Source organism: Eschrichtius robustus, chromosome 18 (assembly GCF_028021215.1).
Source record: "Eschrichtius robustus isolate mEscRob2 chromosome 18, mEscRob2.pri, whole genome shotgun sequence".
NCBI classification, from domain to species: Eukaryota; Metazoa; Chordata; class Mammalia; order Artiodactyla; family Eschrichtiidae; genus Eschrichtius; species Eschrichtius robustus.
This window is the reverse complement of record NC_090841.1, coordinates 52,323,898-52,336,934: the sequence shown is the minus strand read 5'-3', so window position 1 is coordinate 52,336,934 and position 13,037 is coordinate 52,323,898. Positions and strand designations below refer to the sequence as shown.

The 13,037-nt window shown below is 35.5% G+C and overlaps 1 protein-coding gene across 11 annotated transcripts in view; it reads left to right on the top strand.

Annotated features, from left to right (window-relative positions):
• Positions 1-13,037, top strand: part of MYCBP2 (MYC binding protein 2) — a 277,195-nt gene that overhangs the window by 140,922 nt on the left and 123,236 nt on the right. For all 11 annotated transcript variants that reach the window (XM_068527032.1, XM_068527035.1, XM_068527036.1 and 8 more), the window contains 7 exons: positions 419-610; positions 4,055-4,261; positions 5,127-5,258; positions 6,894-7,072; positions 9,514-9,656; positions 11,115-11,215; positions 11,909-12,127. In XM_068527032.1, the coding sequence (XP_068383133.1) occupies positions 419-610; positions 4,055-4,261; positions 5,127-5,258; positions 6,894-7,072; positions 9,514-9,656; positions 11,115-11,215; positions 11,909-12,127 (1,173 nt within the window). The remainder of the gene's footprint in view (positions 1-418; positions 611-4,054; positions 4,262-5,126; positions 5,259-6,893; positions 7,073-9,513; positions 9,657-11,114; positions 11,216-11,908; positions 12,128-13,037) is intronic.

Genomic DNA, 13,037 nt, shown 5'->3' with positions numbered 1-13,037 from the left:
TTGCCTTTAAATCAGAAATCATTATATTATTCCATACCAGAAATTATTTCAGTCTCAGTTTGGAATTTTGTCCTATAGAAATAGCTTTTTAAGTAGGAAGAGTTTTTTTCTGTCATGTATGATTCTTACTGAAAAGTTAAATAAGAAGGTAAGTGAAAATGACCCTAGGTTAATAAAAACACAGATACCTTGTAAATGTGTGGTACTTTTATGATGCCCAGGGACTGATAACTTAAAAAAGGACTTCTATGGGAAAAGTAGATATAGTGACTCCACATACAACTGGATAGATACAATGACATAGACTCAAATCTGAATTTTAAAGGTGTCATCTAGAAAGACAAGATTTTGCAATTGAGTACTCACGTGAAGGAAAATAAAGCAATATCTTAGAACGTTTTATTTTCATGTATCCTAGAATGAAGAGAATATCTCAGGGATGACAAGCTTCCGTGAAGTTCTGGAGAAAATGCTGGTCATTGTCGTGCTCCCAGTCAGGAACAGCCTGAGGAGAGAAAACGAGCTCTTCTCCTCCCACCTGGTCTCCAACACTTGTGGATTACTGGCCAGTATTGTCAGCGAACTGACAGCATCAGCCCTGGGATCTGAAGTAATGTTACATTTTGATATTGGATAATGAACACATGTTTAAACTCTCCACATGGTTTCTTTTTTCATATATTTTGGCTTTGTAGAAACTAATTTTTGTTAAGAAAAAACATTGAAGCTAGGCTGTTCTGGGGGTTTTGTTTTTTGTTTTTTTCTCTCCCTTCCTTATTCCTCTTCTCTGCTCTTCTTTGCTTCCTCTCTCTCACCAGTTTACCCAGGATGTTGCAGTAATACAAAGCATACATTTTCCCCTCAACTGCCCCCTTGCACAACCCACCACCATGTCCCAATAAAAGCAAAAAGAGTTCTCACTGCTGGGTAATGAGAAATAGAAGTAGGACTACTAATGAATATGCGGTGTGGAAAAGGTAAAGAGGTCCAAACCTTAGCTCTGCCAACTTGATTGACCCTAGACAAACACATATGTAAAATGGGAATAATAATTTTTATCTCACCTATATCACAAAGGTTTTTCTTTAATTGTCGTAAATTAGGTAACAAAAAATTTATCATTCTAATCATGTTTATGTGTATAGTTCAGTGGCATTAAGTACATCCACGTTGTTGTACAGCTGTTATTACAGAGTTTTAAAAGGATCAAATATTAATATGTTTGAGGAAACCACTTTGAAACATTTTAAAGTGCCTTTACATTTTTGTAAAGTAATTATTTTTCACCAGTTCACTGCCCTGCTCACTCTGTTTTATAACTTATCTAAATGTTTTGACTGAATTTGGTGAATATTTCTATTTTTTTCCTGAAAAAGTAGATGGTAGATTGGTTTTGAAAATCATGTCATAATGTGAAATATCTTATATCATTCAAATGAATGTTTAATAACCAGGATGTACTGATTGACCCCAGGTCTCTCGTTTCTTGCAAAGGAACTTCTATTTTACTTTTATAATTCCTAGTCTTTGCTTTTACTTACTTAAACAGACTTATTTCAGAATCTATTCTCAATTAATCCATTCAGTCTACACTCATTACTGATTCATAGTGAGAGTTTAGCCTTTAGGGTTTCTAAATGATTACACATACCTGAACAGATTTTAGTATCTCACCCTGGCCTAGGAGGTGAAGCCCTGGTCAGAACATTTTAATTTTCTTTTTCACTTATTCATTCAGCCTATAATATGCTTCCCTCTTGTACTAGACCGTGGAGGAGAAAGTTTATAATGCCTCAGTCCCCGTCAGAAATTTGCTATGTAGTAATCCCCTGTAAACTTACTTTTCTAATGAAAAGGAATGCCCCAAATTGCAAGTGCCTAATATACAACCTTGGGAGTTTCTAAAGGTCCTGTCTTAGATATCCATATTTTTTTTTTCTCAGAGGAGTTTGTCATTCTTGCTAGAATCATAAACTTCAATTTTTTTTTTTTTTTGGTGCCCTTATGGAAAATCATCCATCTAATACATTCTTTTTTTTTTTTTAACATCTTTATTGGCGTATAATTGCTTTACAATGGTGTGTTAGTTTCTGCTTTATAACAAAGTGAATCAGTTATACATATACATATGCTCCCATATCTCTTCCCTCTTGCGTCTCCCTCCCTCCCGCCCTCCCTATCTCACCCCTCTAGGTGGTCACAAAGCACAGAGCTGATCTTGTGCTATGCGGTTGCTTCCCACTAGCTATCTATTTTACGTTTGGTAGTGTATATATGTCCATGCAACTCTCTCTCTTTGTAACATCTTACCCTTCCCCCTCCCCATATCCTCAAGTCCATTCTCTAGTAGGTCTGTGTCTTTATTCCCGTCTTGCCACTAGGTTCTTCATGACCTTTTTTTTTTTTTTTTTCCTTAGATTCCATATATATGTGTTAGCATACAGTATTTGTTTTTCTCTTTCTGACTTACTTCACTCTGTATGACAGACTCTGACTCCATCCACCTCACTACAAATAACTCCATTTCGTTTCTTTTTATGGCTGAGTAATATTCCATTGTATATATGTGCCACATCTTCTTTATCCATTCATCCGATGATGGACACTTAGGTTGCTTCCATGTCCTGGCTGTTGTAAATAGAGCTGCTATGAACATTTTGGTACATGACTCTTTTTGAATTATGGTTTTCTCAGGGTATATGCCCAGTAGTGGGATTGCTGGGTCGTATGGTAGTTCTATTTGTAGTTTTTTAAGGAACCTCCATACTGTTCTCCATAGTGGCTGTATCAATTTACATTCCCACCAACAGTGCAAGAGTGTTCCCTTTTCTCCATACCCTCTCCAGCATTTATTGTTTCTAGATTTTTTGATGATGGCCATTCTGACCGGTGTGAGATGATATCTCATTGTAGTTTTGATTTGCATTTCTCTAATGATTAATGATGTTGAGCATTCTTTCATGTGTTTGTTGGCAATGTGTATATCTTCTTTGGAGAAATGTCTATTTAGGTCTTCTGCCCATTTTTGGATTGGGCTGTTTGTTTTTTTGTTATTGAGCTGCATGAGCTGCTTGTAAATCTTGGAGATTAATCCTTTGTCAGTTGCTTCATTTGCAAATATTTTCTCCCATTCTGAGGGTTGTCTTTTGGTCTTGTTTATGGTTTCCTTTGCTGTGCAAAAGCTTTTAACTTTCATTAGGTCCCATTTGTTTATTTTTGTTTTTATTTCCATTTCTCTAGGAGCTGGGTCAAAAAGGATCTTGCTGTGATTTATGTCATAGAGTGTTTTGCCTATGTTTTCTTCTAAGAGTTTGAATTTTTAACTCTGTTAGGTCTTTCAGACTTCTGCAGCCAACTTAGATAAGAAGCAGGCTCTATAATTAAAAGGATAGTTTCGAACCAAAATAAGTGCTCTGATCCTCTCTAATCAAAGTCTGTAAATAATGATGTTGTACGTGTGTGTGTGTGTATTTTCACATATTGACTGCCAAGTTATCATAATATACATTAGTGATATTCAGACTTAAGGCACAGAACATTTTCTGCAATGATGTCTTAGCTTGAAAACTCACAGATAAGAGGAAGGATGGTCTGACTGAAGAGGGGAACCTTGAGTTCGCCTCTTTCTTGAATATCCATCTGTCCAGCACTCCTAGTGTTCTATGTGTAGCATAGTTTGAAAACTATTGGTCTATAAACTATTGATGAAATTTTTGGTATCTCTTTGCAAAGTGAATGATAATTCATGCATATGTTATGATTGTGATAACTTACAAGTTTATAGTTATGACATAAATTAAGTGAAAAGTATAGTTTAATATGACTAAAAAAATACACTGTCACATGATACTGATTTGTGAATGTAGAATAATAAAATCTGATTTTGTTCTTTGTTAATCTCTTATTGGAATGTACCTTTAGGAAGGTTTAAACCCTCTTGTTAAAGGTAGGTTATTTTACTGAACTTCCTAGAAACCTTTGGATAGTTTTGTTAAAGGTATATTAGTAACGCTCAAGTCCAGACTACTGATGTAGTTGCTTTCGTTGTTCACAGGTTGATGGGCTTAATTCTCTCCACTCCGTTAAAGCCAGTGCTAACCGATTCACAAAGACAAGTCAGGGGAGAAGTTGGAACACTGGGAATGGGTCCCCAGATGCAATCTGTTTTTCAGTAGACAAACCTGGAATAGTTGTGGTTGGTTTTTCTGTCTATGGAGGAGGTGGAATTCATGAATATGAATTAGAGGTGTTGGTTGATGATGTGAGTACCACTCTTACAGTGTTCCTCTTGCTGTGTGGGTTGTGTGTCAGGACATATCATCATTATAATGTACAGTACAGTGGTCCACATCCTTGAGGGCTTAGCAGATTAGTCATAGATGGACGACATTAGAGAAATTGAAAGGGAGCGATTCTACATGATTGCTCATGTGCCATTTTGGATCGCTCTTGCCTCATGTTTTTTGCACTTCCTGGGAGGATTTTAAATGAAAAAAACTAGAAATTATATAGCTAAGCCTCTGATTATAAATCTTGAGTAATTTTTTTGCTTTTGTAGTATTTCAGAAAACAAGAAAAATATTCAGACTGGTATTATTACCTGTATCAGTGACTAAGCAATTTTGTCAGAGTGCCGGTGGATGATTCTTAGTAAAGATAGCGGTACTGACTGAATTAGCAGTATCTTGCTGTATCCACTATAAATTTTTTAAAGTGCCTGAGTTTTACAAAGTTTTATTAAAATGAGACAGACAGGTAGCATATAAATCATTTGCTGGTAAATAACATTATATCTGTATTTTGCTTCTTTTGAGCAATTAATTTGAATTATTTCCTTACCTCATCAGGCTCTATAATTAGATATAGCATCCTTATGAAGACGGGGGAATCATTTTAAGACAGATGAAAAAGCCTATTTATATGATATAATTTGTAGATGCCTCAGGAAATCAGATGAAAATGAACAGTTTTAGAGGACCAAAAATGTTTTCTTTAGTATGTATGGATAAATGCTAATGGATAATTTTATATGCAGGGAAATAAACTCTTAAAAACAATCATTGAAAAGTCAGAATTGTTCATTTAATGAAATTAAGAGCATGTGGGTTTTGTTTTGTTTTAATTAGAGTGAACATGCAGGGGATTCAACTCATTCTCACAGATGGACATCTCTAGAATTAGTCAAAGGAACTTATACAACAGATGATTCACCCAGTGATATAGCTGAAATCAGACTTGACAAAGTTGTTCCTTTAAAGGTAATTTTAACAGTATATTTCTTTTGTAAATAGGATGTATTATTATGAGTTTACTTAAAAAATAGTGAAAAGTATTCCTATATTGTAGTCCTTTAAATGTTTCTAGAGTACCAACTATATTCCTGATACTGTACTGTATTATATTCTATTTTTGCAAAAGATCTCTTCAAGTCTGGTATAGTGGAAAGTATCCATAGTTTCTGGAGTCAAACAAACCTAGCTTCAGATACCTGCTCCTCCAAATATTAGCTCTAAGACATTGGCTATGTCATCATTTGCCCACTCTGAGGCTGATTTGTACATTGGGAAGAATAATACCTCCATTGTAGTGTTGTTCAGATTAAACTAAGGAATGGAATAAGGTACTTGCCTCCATGTCTAGCACAATATATTAGAAACTCAATAAATATTAGTTCCTGTTTTTCTTCTCCTGTTGTGCCAAAACTCATGTAAAGAGCCAGTGATCTTAACAGATCATATTAAATAACTATTAAAGTTATTATTATTTTGCATAATTTGAATGTCTCGCAGAAAATAACTATTTAGCAAAACAAATTTTACTTAACATTAAAGTAGTAATTAATAGGGTAATTCTGAATCCAACTATAATAATTTTTATTATACAGCAGAACTTTGGATGAGGTAAGTTCATCAGTTACTTCATCAAAAGCATAAGCGATACCAAAAAACAAACAAAAAGAAACCCATCATTATGAAGTTTATGTCATGGATCATTAGGCGCCAGTATCTATGTCTCACATTTTCTATATACAGTGAATCTTGTTTTGGACAACTTTTTCTTACGGATATTTTTTTTCCACGTCTGTGTGCCTGTCTATTTCTGTCTCTGAATGTCTCTCTTAAGATAAAAATATAATGGATTCACCATTATTTTTTCCCATATTTAAAACTGTTTGAAACGTTAAACTCATGAAAGGAAAATATTAATTCATGTATTTAAAATCTTTTATTATGGCTAATATTTTTTTTACAGTGTGATTAAGAACTAGAGGCAGGAACTAGAGCTCCACGGCCTGTATTTAAATCCTAGTTTCATCACTTACTAGCTGTGTGACTTCGGGCAAGTTACTTAACTTCTCTGTGCCGCAGAGTCCTCATCTGTAAGATAGGGATAATAATGGCACTTAACCTTATGAGGTCATTTTAAGGATTAATTTAATTAAAGTAAATTACAGAAAGTACTCAGGACAGTTTCTGTTAAATAATAAACATCAGTAAGTGTTAGTTATCACTCTGTTTGATTCGTTAAAAAAACTCATTTAACCAAATTGTCTATAAATATGACAAATTCATTATACAGTTGACCCCGGAGCAACATGAGGATTAGGGGTGCTGACCCTCCTCACAGTGGAAAATCCAAGTATAACTTATATAGTCAGCCGTTTTTATACCTCCCTATACTGGTTCCGCATGTGTGGATTCAACCAACCTCGGGTCGGGTAGTACCGTAATATCTACTGTTGGAAAAAATCCCGTATAAGTAAACCCAGGCAGTTGAAACCTGTGATGCTCAAGGCTCAACTGTATTTGCCCAGTTTGCTGCTAGAGCTCGTTTTATATATCCTCTGTACTTTATGAATAAGTATAAACGTGCCTTACATCTTTATCGTGAAGGAAAATGTTAAATATGCTGTGCGCTTGAGAAACTATGGAAGCCGCACAGCAAACGGAGATGGAGGAATGACCACGGTTCAGTGTCCTGATGGCGTGACATTTACATTCAGCACGTGCAGCTTGAGTAGTAACGGCACAAATCAAACCAGAGGACAGATTCCACAGATCCTCTACTACAGGTATGTGTGTGTATAGAGATCAGGGAGCTATACTACAGTGGTAGAACATGTGCAATTTACTACCAAGGTACAAAACGCTAAGTGGGCAGTGATAATTGAATTATACAGCGTATCTTCATTGCACTTGCTGATTTGTATAAAAAGATCTCATTTTCATATGTAAATTCAGTGTTTACTTTAAAATGTTCTTTGTCTTATTTCTTTGATATCTTTGAAATGTTTATGTACTGGGCATATGTGCTGTTTGTTGTCACTTTTATAGTTTTGTGGTCTGCATTTTCAAATTTTAATGGAATTTATTCATTTTTTTTTTTAAATACCAAAAGTTAATGATCAAATCATCTCTACCAAAGTATTGTTGTTACCTTGAACCAGTTATCCAGTCTGCAAAATATTTTGGTGTCTGTGAATCTAGTCCTTGGAGCCCTAGAATATATAATGATGTGTTTCTAATATTTTTAACTAAAGCCATTCCTTAGGTAAACAGTGGAAAACAAAGAATTACAACAATTTTGAGTTAAAAAAACACTTTTAAATATACATTTCCCACTGAGTCTGAATTTTTCTTTTAGCAACTTAGCTGGAATCGTAGGTAGTAGTGAGTACCGTTCACCACATAGGTCCTCAACCTGACTTGACATCAAATCACTGAAGTTGCATATCACTTTCAGAGGCTTACTGCTTCCTCTGTTTGCTTCGTAAACAGTCAAGAGGACGCTGCCTAGGCAGTTAGTACAAAATGTTTTTCCCTAGATGTAGATGATCTGCTTTCTTTCTCCATGTAAAATAGAATAGAAATAGTAGGCATTAAATAGCTACATAGTGGCATGTTGCTGCTGAGATACAAAAGCTTTCTAATCTTTTTACCCTAATGAAAAACCTTTTCTGTTACATAGCCCCACAGTAAACAGTACATTATTCACTTTCTCAAAATGTAGATTGGAAACCATATCAGGCACAAAAGATGAGTTATATGTTTCGAAAAGCTGGAGAGCCCCTTAAAAGCATCTGCTGTCCAGACTTTATATCTTACACAAAATACAGTGTTTTTGATATTTTGATATTTTCCACCAAGGTTTAAATATCTTCAGCTTTAAATTTTAATTAGTTAAGTTTTAAAAGATTAAAATCACTTGACTATAAAAACCATGCTACTCTGATGGCTCCCAAGTTTATATCTCTAGCTTCCATCTCCTCTGAGCCCTGGAATGAGTATCCAGGTCCCTCTGATATCTTCATCTGAGTGACAGTAATGGAGATGATGATGAGAGTTCCTGTGTACTGAGCACTTCCTTTATGCCACGCGGTGCTCTGAGGGCATTCCTTGTCTTAGCTCAGTCAGTCCTCACAGGAACTCCTGTGAGGTGGGCAGTTTCCTATCCCTCCTTTACAGATGAGTGGCTCAACAACCTGCCCGAAGTCTCACTCATAGTAAATTATGGTCCTGGGTTCTGTAGGCAGGAAATTGGACTCCAGATGAACTACCTTTAACCACTGTACCACACACACATCCTCTTTACGGTTGGCTAATAGACGTCTTAGTGGTACTCGTCCACAGTGCTCCTCCCCATCCACAGGTACAGCAAACACCTTGGGGGCATTTGTGACATCCCACTTTCCCTCACGCTTTACGTCAGTAAGTCTTGGCAGCCGTACTTTTAAAATGTCCTACATCTGACCTTTTCTACCGCTCCCATAATTAACAGTCTAGACCAAACCATCACGCCGACCTGGGTAACTACCCGGATAACTGGATCTTAGAGGAAAGAGCTTCCAAACAAGTCTCCCTCCTTTCACTGCTGCTCTCCTACAGTCTGTCCTCCACCGCACAGCCAGAGTGACCTTAGAGAAATGTAAATCGTATCAAGTTCTGCCCTTGCTCACCTTCCCCTCATAGCTTCCCCTTCCCATTCCAGGATAAAATGTAGTCTTTACTGTGGTGTTTAAACCTCATGTGATCTGACTCCTATTTACCTTGCCCACCTGTCACCCTTCACTCTTTCTCCTTTCATTCTAGTCACACATACTCTTTCCCCTTTCATTCCAGTTCAAGGAACTCACAAGATGGGTGAGTTCAAGGAATAGATTGAGGACATTCTATGTCTTTATTCTGTTCCTTGAACTCACCCATCTTGTTCCTGTCTGAACCTTTATCTAACTGTTCTTTTTTTTTATCTTAATGTTCTTTTCTCTCAGCTCAGATCTTTTTTAACACAATTCAGGCCTTTGTTTAAATAGCAGTTCCATCATGATCTTATTTAAAATAACTTTGTGCCCTTATCTGGCTTTATTTTTCTTTGAAGCCCTATTACTCCTTAAAACTATTTAGCTCTATATTTACTTTTTTTAACTTAAATGAGCTGTGATCCAGATATGATTCCTAGAGTTAGATCGTGTTTTACCCACAATGTAAATGATCTCATGTGTTACTCATGTTATAGGAGTGAATTCGATGGAGATTTACAATCTCAACTTCTGAGTAAAGCTAATGAAGAAGATAAAAACTGTAGCAGAGCTCTCTCTGTGGTAAGCACTGTTGTTCGAGCTGCAAAAGACCTCTTGCACAGAGCTCTTGCCGTGGATGGTAAGACTTTTCTTTTACTACCTTAATAGTGATATTTTAGATTCTTTATTCCCCAACTTATGCACAGAGCTACTGAAGAAGAACCATCTTGTAGAATCCCAGAGGGTTTTATTCATGATAGATCTACACATATACGTACATTAATTTGGGATCAGCCATACTCTCCATACACTAATGCAGAATTTTTTAGAATGTTCAGAAGTAATTATTTTATACTGTAGTTTTCTTAGTTAGCCCATTAAGAGAAAAACTCTTGATTAAACTGAGTCTTTGCTTCTTTTAGTAGTCTAAAAAAGCATTTTGTTTTCTCCTTTAGACCTGTTTTTCCTTCTGTGTGTTCTGTTTCTAGTAATAGTATCACCATTCATCCAAAGGTCTGGGTAATCCCAAACATCTCCCCAGATTCACTTGTCTCGTTTGAGTTCTGTAAATTCTTCCACTGGAAGCTCTCCAGTTTGCATTCTCCTCTCTATCTGTTCTCCCATAGTTCAAGCTGCCATGGTTCAAGCACATGTCCTCTTTTTCATGGGTTGATAACATCCTAATAATCTCCCTGCCACTTTTCCCCCACTCCCCATCTAGTTATCTAGGCATCTTCCACACTGGCAGCAGAGTTACATTTACAAAAACATTACTGTTAGCTATAACATTTGTTCCTAAATGTAGTTGCACATCAGAATCACCTGAGAAACTTGCTGAAAATAAAGAATATTTGGTCCATCCAAACTAGGGGTTTAGGCTGAAGTAAGAAACTATTGCCCAGCCTACTGTGATGCAACAGCAGATCTAGAAACAAGTATTTGGAAATAATTGGCCTTCAGTATAAAGGTCTTCATAATGTAGATTCAACTTATCTTCCCAGCACCATGTTCATGGAGAAATAATTAAAATGTCCACCAGCAAAGTGCTTTTTCCTTGGAAAAAATAGAAGGCAATATAGCTAATAACAGCAAACATTTTTGGAGTACTTAATATGTGCAGGCATTGTTCTAAGCATTTTACATGTATTAACTCACTGAATCATCACAACATCCAGTGAGGGGAGCATTGTTATCCTCTTTTACAGATAAGTAACCTGCACACAAAGATTACATAGTTTGCCTAATGACAGAAATATACCTATGTGTTGCACCAAGATTAGTGGTTTAAAATCATGACTGTTACCCTAAGTTCTAATTCTGGCTCTGTCATTTTACAGGTGTATGATTTTGGATAATATACTTAAACACTGTGTGCCTTGGTTTCCACTTCTAAAAAGGGGCGATAATAAAAGTACCTTATTGTAAGGATTAATTGAGATAATGTATGTAAAGCCCTTAGAATAGTGCCACGTTCTTTATAAGCACTCAATCAATGTCAACTATAATTTTATTCCAGAGACGAGAATACAGGCTTAGTACAGCATATATACATTACAATGAAATTACCTTCTAACTATAGTTTTAATGCCTTTTTTAGCTGATGACATTCCAGAACTGCTTAGCTCTTCCAGTCTGTTTTCCATGCTGCTTCCCCTTATTATAGCCTACATAGGACCAGTAGCTGCTGCTATTCCCAAGGTGTGTGATTTAATTCTCTAACTTTGAATCTTTTTTGTAAATATAATTTTATTTAGACTTTGTATCTTTCCTTTAAAAATACTTTAATATTTGAGGCATCTGGGTTACAGGTAACAAGCAGGTAGACATGTAAATGGTAGAAATTATTAGTTAAATAACTAATTCTCTGATCTTAGTATTGTTTACTGGATTACCATGCTTACTTATTGGCTTTACATTTGAAGAACTTGGGAATAGGAAATACATTTTAGAATATGATATGTAAGGAAAGCTCAAGTTCACTGAGATCTTTAAAAGTTATAATGTCGATGCCAAATCTCCATTTTGAATAAAAATAACAATGTTAAAGGATAGGAGTGTTGTAAAATTGTGAAATATTCAAGACATGGAAGAAATTATAAACTACTGATTCTTTGGCATAATTAAATTTGAGTAAAACCTAGTTTACTGCAGGTCCCAAAAAGGCAGAAGGGTTTAAAACTATGGACTAGGCTATATGTAACACCTAAGATAAATTTAAGATAAGTCTTTTTTTTTTTTCCATAGAACAAATTTCTCTTTGAACGAAAACTTAGCTAGAAGAAACTCTAACTAGAAATTCTGAATAATAAGTATAACCAACAATTATAGTAATTAATCATTTTAAAGCAACTTTCACACTTATCTCATTTAATCATTTTTTTTTTATACTAGGTGGCTGTAGAAGTCTTTGGCCTTGTCCAACAGTTGCTTCCTTCAGTTGCCATTCTGAATCAGAAGTATGCACCCCCTGCATTCAATCCTAATCAGTCAACAGATAGCACCACAGGAAACCAGCCTGAACAAGGCCTCTCTGCCTGTACAACCTCTAATCACTATGCTGTCATAGAGAGCGAGCACCCCTATAAGCCTGCATGTGTGATGCACTACAAGGTGGGCACCAATGCCTAGGGACAGTTTAAACTTAAAGCTTGATTTGATGTTCTATACTGATACCTTAAAGGATACTTGGTCTCTGTTCAAGTATAACTTCTATATGTAAATAAAGAGAATCAGCAGGTGGTTAGACACTGTCAAATACACACCAGGGTTTAAGACAGTTTTTACTGTTAAAGAGTATAGTTTTATAGGGTTTAGGAAAGTTGTTCTAATATCTTTTTGTAAGTACAGAGCCATGTGTCATGCTCAACTGCAAATAATATATTGTAATAGTGGATATCAGCATTAAAATTTAAAAATCACTTTTTTTGAACTGATATTATTTGTACCACAGCCTGAGCTCTGAAAACTTACATACCCAGTGTAGGATTTAAAATACTGTACATAATGTTAAAATGTACCTATAAAATATTTATAAGTATAATGTTGTTATTATAGAGTATCCAAAATCCTATTCCTTGCTTTCTAAATTGTATCACTTAAATTAAGGGGGAGAAAGAAAATTTGTCCACTTAAATTAATTATAAGTTTAAGTTTTATGTGCTTGTAAAATATTCAGCTTTTTATTGTAGAATATGGTAAACATATGAAAGGTCAGCCTAGTATAGTTTACCCCTTTTCTCCATCATCCCAGATTCAGCTGTTATCAACTCTTGGTCAAACCTCTTTCATTTATTCCCCACCCTCTTTGTCCCTTCCACATTCATGGATTTTTCACTGTGTATCTCAAAATGTAAGGACCTGTAAAAAATAACCATGTTATTATCACACTTAAAAAAATGAATAATTCCTTTAGGTTATCAATTATGCACATTTTAAACTCTTTGAATTAGAATCCAAGTAAGATTCATGCATTGGGACTGGTTATGTCTCTGGAGTCTCTTTTAATCTGTTGATCCTCCTC